Here is a 15,089-nt window from a genome sequence, read left to right as displayed (position 1 = left end):
CAGTAATTGCATAATTTTGTTCATAAGATCTAAATTTTCTAGAATGAAAAGCAATTGGATGTAAATTACCATCAGGATATTCTTGTTTAAAAATAGCACCAATAGCTTCTTTAGATGCATAAACAAATACATGACAAGGATATTTAGGATTAAACAGAGTTAAAAAAGGCCCATAAATTAGTGTATCTTTTAATTTTTGAAAAGCTATTTGACATTGATCGGTCCATTTATAGGGAGTATCTTTCTTAAGTAAATTTGTTAGCTCTAATTTTAGCATAATTTTGAATAAATTTATGATATATATACATTAATACTTCCTAAAAATCTTTGCAAATCTTTAACATTTTTAGGGGGTTGCAATTTCTTAATAACCTCTATATTTTCATTATTGGGCTGGTATTTACTTGCTTGAATTTCATGTCCTAGAAAATTTATTTTTTCTTTAGCAAAATTACATTTAGATTGTTTTAATTTTATATTTTATTTTTCACATATATCAAATATTATTTTAAGATGGTTTAAATGTTCATCAAAATTTGGAGAGAATACTGTATCATCAAAATAATTTAAAGCAAATTGAATCTGATATTTGTTTAAAATTTGTCTAAGAGCTTTTTGAAAAACAACTGGGGAATTCTTCCAACCAAAAGGTAGTCTAGTAAACTCATAAAGTCCAAAATTTGTAGTAAATGCTATTTTTTCAGTATCTTTTTGAATTGATCTAATACAGCTTCAATTCTAGCAATGGGCTTAGAATCAGTTTTTGTAATTTGATTAAGCTTTCTGTAATCAATATACAATCTAGTTTTTGCCTGTTCATCATGCTTATAAGCTAAAGTTACAGGAGAAGCATAAGGGCTATAAGAAGGTTTAATTATCCCAGCATTTAACAACCTGTCTATTTGCTTCTTAATTTCACTATTATCTTTAGAAGATGCTTGATATGGTCTATAGGCTATTGGTAACTCAGAAGTTAATACAACTCTAGGGGGTTTAATCTTAATACAGCCAATATCATATTTACTTTATACATATATATGATTATAACTATTCAACAATTTTTGTAATTTACTAGCAGAATTTTCACTATTTTCAAGATAATTTCAAGAAATTTTTTCTTTTACTGCTTCCCAGTCTTTTTCTAAACACTCGCGAAAGAAGTATGCAAGTGCTTCTCCTCTCAGGCACTCGGAGAATACTAGTGGCTTGTCCTTATCTTGATTTTTTTTTGCATTGCACTTTTATTCAAATAGTAGAATATCTATTTGTCCACAGGAATATTACTTTTGGATCCATCAAAAATAGTAAGTAGGAATTTTGCTACATCGATAGTGGCTATTTCCTCTGTATTTGTTGATATGGCTGTATTCAATCTTGTATTCATAATCCACACACTAAAAAGTTGTTTAATGCATCAAAATTTTAGAGCATAAAGCACGAGCAAAAATAATCACTGAGTTGTCTGTAGATGATGAAAGTACTATGCGAATGACTCATTGACCCGCTTTACGGCATTGGGATGGAAGTTAGACACTCGTCCGATGAATTTAGAAAATAAATCCAGAGGACTTTTTTTCCCACGTAGAATAAATCCTGCAAGCTAATTAATTAACTGTAATATTTTGGCAGTCAGGCACATGAATGAAACTTGGCAATTTGGTCACATCAGAATTCCGGACATTGTTGTGGCTGAGTGTAAAGTGGCATCCAATGACGACACAGAAGGATTTAAGTTTATAGCTTCATATCTTTATTCTTTACTAAATTTTACTAAATAAGATTAACTTTAAATTCACTGTGTTATAATATTCGAACAAAGGAAGGCAGATGAGAAGAGCAGCAGCAGAGGGAGAAAGCGGTCTCTTCTTCTAACGCAAAATGACGTGTGTTCTTCATTTACAGAAGTGGTTACGTAATACGCTTGAATGTTCTTAAAAGTACTGGTCTAGGGGGAAGATCCTGAAATTGCGGAAAGTTAATTAGAAGTTGCTTGTTCGCATAGAGCAAACCCATCGTATTTTTTATATCTACGTGTAATATATGTACACTGCACACAAAAAAAAGGGGGGACAGCTTTATATCTCCCATTCTAGTAGGCGGATTGACAAAATTTAATTTGCGCGTTTCATGTCTTGAAAGCGTGACTTGGATATGTATTAGATTTACATAAAGCATTGTTCTAATATAGGTATTCTGACACAAAAATCGTATGTTTTCTGAAATAAAATGCCAATTTCTTCCCATATTTTGATTATATGATAAATTATGCCAAACTGCCGAGTTTTGTAAAAATAGCACGAGTAGTTTTTAAAAAAATTAGCTCTCAAAATTTGAGCTCCTCAAGGTTAATTGAATTTTGTATATATTTATTAATCACTCTTTGTTTATTACACTTAATTGATTAATTCTTTCACATTTCAAAATTTAGGTTCATTCCAAATAAAATTGGGCTATTTTTTGATTTATTTTTTAAATTTGTATTTTTAAATAATTTTTATTTGTTTTAAAATCCATAAAATTTTTACCATCATCTTAAAGTAGATGCTTTCCTAAGCATACCTGCAGAAAATTGAGTTTTTAATTCAAAATTTCCAAAGATATACGTGAATTTATATATTGGCGAGTTTTGAAATTTGGCATATTTGTTGAAAGTGATGCAAGATCAAATGTAGTTAGGCACTTTGTTAAAATTATTTGAAAGTAAGAATGATGTGACTTTTTTCCCCCCTCATGCACAATGTAAAAAAGGAAAGTAAAATAGGTTACCATATATTAACACCAAGTGAATTATTCTTTGTGCAAACTTAAAGAAATTTTGATTTTCTGTGTAAATTTCTCATCAAATTTTACAAAATTTAATATTTAGGCATAATTTGAGTCATAAAATCGAAATATAGAAAAAATTGGCATGTCATTTCAGAAAAAATCCGGTTTTTGTGTCAAAATGCCTGTAATAGAACAGTACTTTATACAAATCTAGTCGCACATGACATGAAAAACGCTATTTGAATTCCGTCAATTGACCCAGTAAAAAGGAAGATACAGAAATGTCCCCCCCCTATTTTTTTGTGCAGTGTACATATATATATGTAGATTTTCTTTTATTTGGTTGGTTGAATATTACTAAATCTTCTTTCTATTCCACAGCATGAAAAAGGGCAGGGTTTGATAGAAGAAAATGAAGTCTATGCAAACACACTAGCAGGTGTATGGATAACAACTGGAAGTATTCCAGTTTTACGACGTAACAGAATTCATAGTGGAAAGCAGGTATGTCATTATATTATAATTCATATAAGTTTTATGTCACATTATTCTTGTGAATCTCAGTTTCAACATTAGCAAACATCAAACTTTTTTTTTTTCCTCTTTTGCTTCGAAGTTTAAAAGTTCTTTATGTACAAGTTCCAATCATTGAATAACAATGAAAGTGAGGTAAAAACTCTTCAAAAGACTGCATTAGAGTTGTGTATACTAATGTTTAAAAAATGGTCTAGGAAAAAAAGAAAAAATTATTAAATTTATTAAATATTTTGTTTTTTAATATATTAAATATTATATTTGTTGACATTCTAATATGTCTCAAGATTGATGTGGTAGTTAAAAGGTTGATGTGGTAGTTATTTGGTTGGTTGAATATTACTAAATCTTCTTTCTATTCCACAGCATGAAAAAGGGCAGGGTTTGATAGAAGAAAATGAAGTCTATGCAAACACACTAGGCCTTAATTTAGCCCAAACTTGCAAAGGTCCTTAATTTTAAATATCTAGTATTTCCATCTTTTTTCTGTGACTGCCATTCTTGGATATCAGTTAACATTTTGAGTGAACATAGAATTCAAATGATTTGGCTTGTAATGAGCATTATAAGCCGAATTGTAAACAATGGCTCGTAATAATGACGTAACAGTTGTAAACAATGATGAAGTCGGCTACTTCCAGAACAAAAGCTTTGGTTAGTAACCTGATTAGTTGTTTGCCAAACCTTACAAAATAATTGTCTGTTAGAATATTATTTGTCTACTTTTGTGGGGGAAGATAGAAAATTTTTTGAATTTCAATTTTGGTCTTACAATTATGCTTTAAGTTAACTATGACAAACTTTCAGAAAGACTGGGAAATAAATTTTCAAAAGATTGAGCTTGAGCCCGCTATTATGTGTTAATTTGGAATTTCTGCAAGGATTTAGACCATAGATTACTCTTACCAGCAAGGGGTCGATGTCAGTGAAAGAAGAAACTGAGGTTGCATTTAATGTAAATACAAGTCCCCAAGACTGCCACCTAGAAGCGTTCCGATCCCAAAAAGGCATATTTTCTGTCCCCTTATAGGAGGCAAAGATGGCACACCTATTAGGTGCCTCTGTAGTAAAGTGACCACCACTTCCGGCCTTAGGAGTGGCAAATGTCTGTAGACATTTTTTTGGGGGGGGGGAGACTGAATCCCATTTAAAGAGGTTATCACCAAAATTTGCATGTTCTGTAAATGCGATAATGTATTTATGATAGACTTTAACTATGAGTTTTCGTAATACTTATAATAATAATAGACTGCTAAAAATTTTAGAAAGTGCCCATGGCAAGATGGAAAAATACACTGGTTATCATAAATTAAGGAAAAATCTCAAAAATAGCGATAACTCCCTAAAAAATAAGCCAAACCGTGTAAAATTTGAATATGTTGCCAAGTAAGAATAGCTGAGTAAAACTGTGATATGCAAATCAGTGGCGCTGCTTTCGGAATACGTCATCTGCGAGGAACATAAAAGTCCATGTTTGAGAGCAAGCCCACATATTTCACTGTGACAGTGACATCAGAAATCTGAGATAGCCAATTCGTAACAATGACCTCCAGGCATCATTTGCCTGCAGAACTGCGATGGAGAGCCATTGGGAGACTAGAGGCAGGACAAAGTCAAACAAAAGTGGCCAGATGGCTAAATGTGAGTTCTTCTGTGGTTCATAGACTTTGAAGGCAATTTCAAACCACAGATTCGGCATCTAGGAGGTTCAGCCAAGGACGGCCAACAGCTATGACGAGCGCCGATGACCAATATTTGACATTATGTGCACGCAGGAATAGAACCGCTACTCCGACTCTTCTTAGATCCTTGCTGCAGACACTGGAAGGTTCATGTAAACATCAACTGTGCGTAAAAGTCTTCGCGAAGGTGGTCTGTATGCGAGGCAACCAGCCATTTGTGTGCCACTCACATCACGCCATAGGAGGGACCGTTTTCAGTGGACACGACAACATGTCCACTGGACGCCTGATCAATAGAGGGCGGTTCTCTTTATGGATGAGTCCAGGTTTAGTCTAGAAAGTGATAGTAAGCGTTATTTGATAAGGAGAGAACCTAGAACCCATTATCATCCGTCAAACATCCATGAAAGAGATGCATACGGAAGGGGCAGTGTCTGTGTTTGGGGTGGCATCTCTTTGGGTGGACGCACAGACCTCCATGTCTTTCCAAGGGGAACCGTGAATGCTCAGATTTATAGAGATGACATCCTGGATGTTTATGTGCGCCCAATTCCGGGGCAATAGGTGATGCTTTCCTGTTACAGGACGACAATGCAAGACCACACAGGGCTCGCATCGTAGATGATTATCTTCAACAGGAAACAATTATGCGCATGGAGTGGCCAGCTCGATGATTGGACTTGAATCCTATCGAGCACGAGTTTGGGATGCTTTAGGGAGAGGTCTAGCTGTTCTCAGTCTGCTCCCTCAAACCCTTGTCGCGCTTGCAACTGCTTTGCAAGAGCAATGGTTCTTGCTTCCTATGGAACTGATAGACCGCATAATTGAAAGCATCACACATCACTGTATGTGCTGTATTGCTTCTAGAGGCGATCATATTCCATATTGAAGGTACTTTTCCTATAGCAAACTGACACCTTCGATTTGTTCATTTTATACATGTGCTAATTTCTATACTACCATATTTGTCTAGTAATTTCTTTTTATGTTATTTGATACCTTACTATGTGTTGTATATTTGTGGGTAAGTTTAATTAAATTCTACGTGTAACTTTTTCAGTAATCATGATTTTTGTGATTTTTCCTTAATTTATGATAACCAGTGTATATTATTGCTATTAACACAGAATAGATGTTTCAGAGGAAGCTTGTGATGAATTTCACTTACTTGGAGAATTTTTTCTGAAAAAGCAGTGAAACCAAAGTTATTAAAATTTTTTACAGCACTCGTTTGCCTCATTCTTTCAAAAATTCTACTAAAGCAAGGAGCAACTCTTGAAAATGCTGTAAACCTCTGCTTCCACTCAACTGACCAACTTCCATATGAAGCACTATATCACCATACTGGCCGTCTAGTTCATCAGTCAGTGCTCTGAGCAAACGTCTCTGAATTGCATGTGCTGAAACTTTAATATTTTTAAGACTGTTTTCAATACATCATACCTATGCAGTGACATCACTTGCTAAGTCCACTAACTTATTTATAGGAATATTTTCAGAGTTGATAAGATCTTTAACAGCTGAAAATATGTCCTGTCCTGTAGTGTGTCCTATTAACAGTATAATCTTTACCTATTCCTCTATTGTTTTGAAATTATCAAAAACCATTCTTGCAAAAAATGGGAAACTGAGCTATATCAACTATACAAATTGATTCGTCAAGTTGCAGGAGAAATAGCTGCAGCGATCAGAATCAGTTTTAAGTTGTGAGTAGCATCAGAACTCACAACTGTTGCTACTGTATTTGCAGAAAGCTGTACAGATTTAATAGCAGACATTATCTCAGTTTTATCTTTGAAACTGTGAAATAATGCATCTGCAGCTTCTAAAAATGCAGTTTTGATTATTTCACAGTCTTCCTATGGTTTCTTATTCTGTGCAATAATATTTGAAACTCGGAATGACGCCTTAGCTGCTCCTTTATTCTTGTTTAATGATTTTAAAAAAAAGTTTATTGTTGATCATTAAGTTGAAATTTTAGCTGCCTTGCCCTTTTTTTTTTTTTTTTTTTTTTTTTTTTTATAGAGCAGAATTTGGTAAGAAATCCTTTTCAATCCCTGTGTGAACTATTTTGGAGTGGCATTCTATGTTCTCATTTTTCCCAACTGATACACTTGCATAACACAGTAATACACATTTATCCTTTACCTGGGTAAAGAAGGAATCAGTTTCCTATTCTGAATAAAAGTGATAAGTTTTTTTGATTGAACACGCTATCATTAGAACAGACCTGGCTTAGTACCAATGCATAAATCAAACTACCCAATTTAGCAAATGTCTTATATACACACTAAAAACATAACATGCACAACCTCACGTATATACGATTAACTATGAGATGAGGCTGGTAATTGAAGTTGCACAGGAGAAATAAGCAGTTTTTGTTGTATGGCCCCCCTGCGATCTATCGAAAATGTCCCTCCGAGCTACTAATAGCTAATGATCGACGGTTTGGTGATCACTGATTTACAGTATATTGGTACATACTTATAGTATAATAGTGTTCATGTATGTCTTAAAAGAAAACACTACAGTGCTACATTAATTACTGTATCGTAACCTGGGGGGAAGGGGGGAAGTACTCGCAGCTCATTTCATGGTGAAAAATTTCTTCTGATTATTGCACTGTTGCAGATTTGAACAAAAATGCAAGGTAACTTCACAGCTAACTGTACTCATGGCTTCTGTAAAATTAGTAGTCAGTTTAGATGTTGCAGCAAAATATTCATAGTGTCCAAACCATGTAACAATTACTGGTGGGTGGCCAGTGTGGTACTGCCCTTCTCACTTTCTTTTGATGATATTTCTTACACCTCTCACACAACTACTTGTAAATCAGGTTCCACTGGAGCACACACAGAAACATCATCATCTGCTCTAAATAATCTCCTCAAAACTAACAACAGGGTTCGCAATGTCTTTTGTAAAATATTCCATTTGTCAGATGAAGTGGTATCATAGTCATCATCTAATTCATCAGTGAGATTATAAGGTATTTCTCCCGCCTTCCTAGTGTGCCTTCGGGGTGTAGTGGTTCTGCACGCTGGGCTGGTTTGATTCCTGGTGAAGGCGATTGCTCATTTTTCATCTTGCCTGCTTCCAAAAAGATACCTAATGTCTCTACAGTGGTGCCCGAACTAAAAGGGTGGTGTATGATGATTTCTCCCCACGCAGGATTTGGCAATTGGGTCCCCTAAAAACCCCAGTCGCCTTTTAAAAGGGGGATTATATAAGGTATTTATTTCTCCCGCCTTCATGGTGTAGTGGTTCTGCATGCTGAGCTGGTATTCCAGAAGTCCGTGGTTCGATTCCCGGCGAACGTGATTGCTCATTTTTCATCTTGCCTGCTTCCAAAAAATACTTAATGTCTCTCCAAGATTAGCATCTTTATGTCTCCAGGCTCTTCTAAAATGGTTCTATATATGTTGTGATGAGACAGATTTCCAGAATGCAGTGATGGCAGTGTGAATTGCAGATCTCATGAGTCGTTTACGATAAGACCTTTTCATGCTAACCGAAATTCACATTAACTTATAAAACTTCCTATAAGATTATGTACATTGTTGATGGAACCAAAATTTGTTTCATGTTAACTGAGTGTTTGCTTTAAGTGACTTCCTGTTACTGGGGTTATATATATATATATATATATATATATATATATATATTAAAATGCATTATGCTGTTTCATAAAGTTTCTAGAGTCTCGTTTATTGAAATTAGTAAAAAATTATGATTAGCAATGTCTGAATTCTAAATGCATGCAGTTTTTTTAGAATAACGAAACTATAACCATTTCTCAGTTTTGCCCAAACGCCATTCGGGTACTTGGAAATGGCACTTTTTTTATTTTTCCGATCGTGGCTCAGGCAACATTTTTCTAGTCTAATACACTGATTTGCCCGAATTTTTTGCTCGTTGAGTGTGTAATGTTTCTAACAGATAACGCTAGTAATCCAGTAAAGTTAGAACTGCAAATCAACTGGTTTCAAAGTTAGGTTTTACTGAATTCTTTTACACAATTAAAGGCGTGAAATTTTTTTTTCACTAGCTCGGTGTTCCGACTACTGCGAATATTATTTCTTTTAAATTTGGCACTAAAATAAAAGAAGAAATGAATGATAATGAGCAGCTTATAACTGAAGATGACTGAGATAGTGAATCTGAAATTTCACTAAATGATTCTGGAAGTAATGACATTTTGTTGTTTGACTTCTCTAGTGATGAAGAAACAGAAAGTATAGATAATCTAACTCAAATTCGGAACTTTTGTGAACTTGATATTAATAATTCCTCTTTGGAATCGAACAGATATGTAATAACAACAAAACATTTTAAATTCTGACATCTATTTTTGTAAAGTGTTCTTTCCAGTTCGCTTACTTGTTTGAAAAAAGCCAATTTTAAGGAAAAGTGTGCTTTTTACGATGAAAATAAAAATTAGCATAAATCAATAAATTCAACACTTGTAATAGTTCTGATTGCTGATTTCGGTTTATATTATGAATTTCTTCATAAGAATGTTTATCAAAAATATGCTTATTTTTTGTCATAATATGACGGAAAAAAGAAACTGTTAAGTGAAAAAAGAAACTGCTAACTGTTAATTAAAACTTCATTCGTGAGAAAAGCAAATTTTTCTTAAAAGGAGTAATGTTGAAAATATTATCAAATAAACAGATGCTTTATCTGAAGGTGGTAAAGAGACTAGTAAGAATTCTTATCAGTTCATTGTAAGTAGATCATCAGTATCAGTTTATTGAGTATCAGTTATAAGTAAATAGATTTAGAAAAGTAGTTAAAGAGAAGAAAACATGTATCAACTAACAAAAATATCCATAACATTTTCAGATTAAAAATAAATATTCTCTATTATTATGGATATTTTAAATCTTTTAATATATAATTATTCTGCTGCATTTTTAAAATCAACATACATAAATTATGTGTGTCTTACTTTATGTGATTCTAATAGTACTTTTTTATTAAATGTTATTAAAAAGAAAAAATTTTAATTGTGGCTGTAGATCTTCTTTAAAATACATGTGATGATTAAAAGTGTAAAATATAAATGTTTCAAGAAGTTATGTTCTTAATGTAAAGGTAAATTTATAACTTATAAGCAATGTACTTTATTTTCAAATTTGTTTTGTGGTTATGTTAAATATTTTTTTTTAGTAGTTTAGTGGTAATGCCTCGTGATATTTTAGTATTATGATGCTAAAAAGTACTTTTTTTCATTTCCCATTTAGTGCCAGTTAATGCTATATTTTCTCTCCCCTCCCCCATAAAATTCATGGATCTTAAAAAGTCCTTAATTTTCACTCAAAGAAATGAATGGATCAAAAGATTCTTTGTTTTTTTTTTAATAGGTTGGAGTTTATTTTTATGATAATGGCCATGGCAGATTAGAAGATAATGATATTTTCAATCATCTGTATTCTGGTGTACAAATAAGGTGAGATTTCAGAGCAGTTGTAAAAATATATGTGTAGTAGAGTACTTTTTGTGTGTCTCTCAAGGAACCATTCTTAAATTACTTGAAAATGAGAAAGATGTATAAGCAAAATTTTAATTTACAATGTGAAATATATGTGTGTGTGAAATTTTAAATTTCTCATTTTAATTATCACTATTTTGGTTTGTGTATTTCTTACCCATACCTATATAGATGACAAAACACAAATTGGGTATAATTGAAGAGTTAGGTTTTGGGGCAACTTTCCCTTGAAAAGATCTGTCTCCTGCTTGCTCAACAATTATTCACTTTGTACAAATTAAAATTTATTAAAAAAAAATTTAAGATTGTATTATTTTTTCTTGTATTTACATACTTACACTTTAGTTATTTATGTTTTCTGAATTTAATGATATTGCAAATTAGTTCACAGCAATAATTAATCTATTTTGTTTAATTTAAAATTTTAATTTATATGAATGAGATTATAATATTGTATTTATTATATATATATATTAGCTGCACAATTTTGATGCTACTAACCTGATACTTATAATACACAATTTTATTATTGTATTTTCAATTTGCTTAAAATATTAACTGTTTCCAAGTTAAAAAATTAATATTTTAAGTAAATATTTAATTCATATTTATATTTTAAATAGTTAAACATTTTTTATAATTAATATTTTAAAAATGATAATACAAATTAATATTTTTTAAATCATAATGCAAATTTTGGTATGTAGTTACTTAAAATTTGAGGGGGGGAATCATACCTTTATTTGAATTACCATCTTAAATAAGTACAAAATTTTTTTCTAAACATTTTTAAGCAAAATTTAACTTATTTTTTTTTTTAAAGAAAAATCTTTAATTGTCATCTGATGTCTTTTGATTCTGAATTTTAAGCAAAGCTGTATGATTAGATTCAGTTCTTGATATGTTTTCTCACCTTTATTATTACATACAAATCAATTTCTGGGGGTGTGATTACAGTAGATAGTATTTTGAAAAGAAGGTGTATTATTTCTTCATTTTTTTTCTTCATCCTAGCTACTTAAATGTTCATCTGGTAAAAAAATGTTTTCAATCAGTTCTTCAACCATGCATAAGTCTGATGTCATTACATCCAATCTTCTTCATCCATAATAACAGTTTCATCATCATTTTTATCTTCAACACTTTCACATGACTGATTTCAAAAATCTCTATAAACAAGTTTTTAATTGTTTGTCATTTTTCTTGAGTTCAGGCAATTAAAACAATATTCACAGCTCAAGAATATTAAAATTTTTCTGTGTATTTCCTATAGTTATATTTTGAAGGACTATTTGAATTAATTTTTGCTGGTACAACATTTTAAAATTCTTAATGACACCCTGATCTAAAGGTTGTATACTATGCTGGTGCAATTTGCTGGGAGGAAAACAACTTCCTCATTTTGCAAGAAATCTGTCATTTGAGAAAGGTTACGGTGATCCATCAAAACTAAAATTTTGCAGTTTTGTCTCCTCTTAGTTTTGTCCATTTTCTTGAGTCTTTCTGTAAAAATTTCTGTAATCATACATGCTTTTATATTTGCTTTATATTCTAATGACAGAGTTTTAACATGTTTAAAGTGCTTTAGTTTTTTTATTTTTTTATTTATTTTTTATTTATTATTATTATTATTATTTTTAATTTTTTTTTACTCTCCTATAACTAAAGGAGTCATTATCTGTGTACCGTCAGCATTTGTACACAGTTAAACAGCGAGATGCTTTTTACTTTGTTTAGCTCCATGACACCAGATGCCTCTGAAAGCTAAGGTTCACCAGCATAAGCTTAAAGAAAAGGGCAGTTTTATCAACCTTAAAAATGTCTTTTAATTCATATTAAAATATATTAAAAACGTCTTTTAATTCACTTATTCATCATCATTATCATATTTTGGGGTATAAATTCTTGAACCATTCTTCAACCCACTCATAGTGTTGTCACAGGAATATCCAGTTCCTTTGCTAACTCATTTTTTGCCAAACCAAAATTATCATCAAATTTTTTTTAGGATTTGAATTGTTGTCTTTTAACGAGAATGCTTTTCATTTTTGGGACTTTTGTATCAGTAATTCTGCTCCACCTAGTTTACTTATGCAGCATATTTTTAAGAAGAAAAAACTGTATAAATTTTTCCTTCCAGTTATCCCCTCTGTTCATGAAAGTGTTTTCAACTCCTGTGCCAGACTACAATGTCTCAAGCCTTTGTTTCCTACTCCTATCCTCATTTCTTGGGAAAATACTGGAACGGTGAAACTGGGAAATGTAAAACCAATGCAGTAAATCAAGCAAAAGCAATGTATAATGAAAGCTATGCGACATATAAAAAACGTTTTAGCATTAGAATAAATAGGACTGAATTGGGACCAAAATGAAACGATTTATAAATGTAAAAGACATTTAAAAAAAAAAAAAAAAAAGCATATAAATGGTGCTCCACTGTGTATGAAAACATCCACTATGTACAAACGCACTAGTAAGATAATATTTATATTTTACTATTTAGAGAAAAGCATTTCAGAAAGTAGGATGTTGTGTAGTATATTTAAAGAATTAGATGTATTAAAATAAATTATGTCTGCAAAAGCTTAATTTTTTTCCTTTTAATGCTTGCCATATTCAATTAAGTATAGATTTAAGTGTATTTATTGTTAGTTTGTATGTGCTCTTATCTTGATTTATTGATACTTTTTGTGAAGTATAATTATTTATATTTTTTGTTTATTTTGTTATAGCTAAAAAAGTAACTATTTTCTGTTTATTCTTTTTATTTTCTACTCTAGAACGGGCAGCAATCCAATAATATGTCGAAATAAAATCTGGGGTGGTCAAAATGGTGGAGTTCTGGTGTATAATGGTGGCTTAGGAATTCTTGAACAAAATGAAATTTTTGACAATGCTATGGCTGGAGTTTGGATAAAAACAGATAGTAATCCTACTCTCCGTAGAAACAAGATATATGATGGTCGGGATGGAGGCGTATGCATCTTTAATGGCGGCAAAGGTAAATTTTTTTTTTTTTTCCTTTTTTATCTGAAAACTTTATTAATGAGTGAGTATCTATGGTCGTGCTTTGTACATTATTCTGTAACAGTTGTTGTAGATTATTAAATAACTATTAAAGCTATTTTTAGTATAAAAGCAGTGAGTGTTCTTAATTTTATTACTTTCACTCGAAGTAAAAAAAAAAATTGAGATCGTCAGTAGTCTGACCTCCTGAATGGTAAAACTCTCCCAGAATCTGAGTAGTTATTAGACTCATTATTTCAATGTATTTTTTATAAAAGGATTTTAGTTAATATGAAATGTGTATTTCTGTATATATTTTTTCATAGTGTACGTTAAGAATGGGATAAGTTTTTAATGCTACGCAACTTTCTGTTTTTATTTGTGTAAGAATAGAAAATGTAATTTAATAACATGGAGGTAACTACTCTACAAGTTTCATGTAGTTATTGAACTTAAGGTTTTACATATTAGTTTTTATAGTTTATATAATTTACTTGCAAATTTTATGTAGTTGCTGTAGGAAAATATGCAAAACTGCAATGATTGCATGTACTTTGTTGAGAAAGAAGAAAAAAATAACTAATTAAAAAATTGTTGAAATATTAAGTATATTGCTGAAAATAAAGCAATATACTGAAAAGCCCCTCCTTGTCGAAATAAATTTATGAATTTTCTATCCTGGTGTTTATATTTTTGGGTCAATCTGAAAGTCTGAGTCAAAGCTTGAAATTGACTTTTTGTCTGTGGGGAAGGTTTGAAAGTTCAGAAATTTATGAAAGTAGCGTTATTTGATTACAATTAATTTCTCTTAAAATTTACATAGATTGTGTTGTGAAAATGTGGTGTTGTGCATTTTCTTTAATATAATTTTGGTCTTTATATTTGTAATTAGGAGTTTTAGAAGAAAATGACATATTTCGAAATGCTCAAGCTGGTGTTCTGATCAGCACACAAAGTCACCCTGTATTGAGGAGAAACAGAATATTTGATGGACTTGCAGCTGGTGTAGAAATCACTAACAATGCCACAGCTACTCTAGAATACAATCAAATCTTCAATAATAGGTTTGGTGGACTTTGTTTAGCAAGTGGTGTAAATCCTATCCTCAAAGGTAAATTTTGTGAATCTGCTGTTTTTGATTTTATTCCTTATTTATACTATTTACTGAAGTTGTTAATTGATAATGTAATATTTTACTTTATTGTTCCTTTCAAAAATAAATTATAGGAAACCGAATATTTGAAAATCACAATGCTGTAGAAAAAGCTGTTAATAGTGGCCAATGTTTGTATAAAATTTCTAGTTATACAAGTTTTCCAATGCATGATTTCTACAGGTAAGAATTCATGTACTTTTTTATAAATTATTTGAATTTAGTTATCTCATGTTACAGTCAGAAGTCTTTAATCCGGACTCATCGGGACTTCGGCGATTCCGGATCATCAGTTTAAATCTGGTAAGATGGCATGCAGAAATTATAAAATTTAAAATCTGAAACCGTAATTTATGAAATAAAGAGCAATTATGATCTAAGGGGTATCAAAATTTACAAAAAAAAAAAGCTTAATATTTATTTGTTTACTTTATTAAACATTTTTTTT

At 31.4% G+C, this 15,089-nt stretch overlaps 1 protein-coding gene across 1 annotated transcript in view; it reads left to right on the top strand.

Moving 5' to 3' along the window:
* LOC118187535 (F-box only protein 11-like) overlaps positions 1-15,089 on the top strand; it is a 100,326-nt gene that overhangs the window by 69,689 nt on the left and 15,548 nt on the right. The window contains exons 14-18 of the mRNA XM_035357779.2: positions 3,148-3,270; positions 10,355-10,440; positions 13,263-13,483; positions 14,381-14,599; positions 14,716-14,824. Coding sequence (XP_035213670.1) covers positions 3,148-3,270; positions 10,355-10,440; positions 13,263-13,483; positions 14,381-14,599; positions 14,716-14,824 — 758 coding nt within the window. The remainder of the gene's footprint in view (positions 1-3,147; positions 3,271-10,354; positions 10,441-13,262; positions 13,484-14,380; positions 14,600-14,715; positions 14,825-15,089) is intronic.

The sequence above is a fragment of the Stegodyphus dumicola genome, chromosome 4 (genome assembly GCF_044657685.1).
Source record: "Stegodyphus dumicola isolate Sdum_Otavi_A_Nest chromosome 4, ASM4465768v1".
Lineage (NCBI taxonomy): Eukaryota > Metazoa > Arthropoda > Arachnida > Araneae > Eresidae > Stegodyphus > Stegodyphus dumicola.
This window is presented reverse-complemented; position numbering and strand designations above follow the sequence as displayed.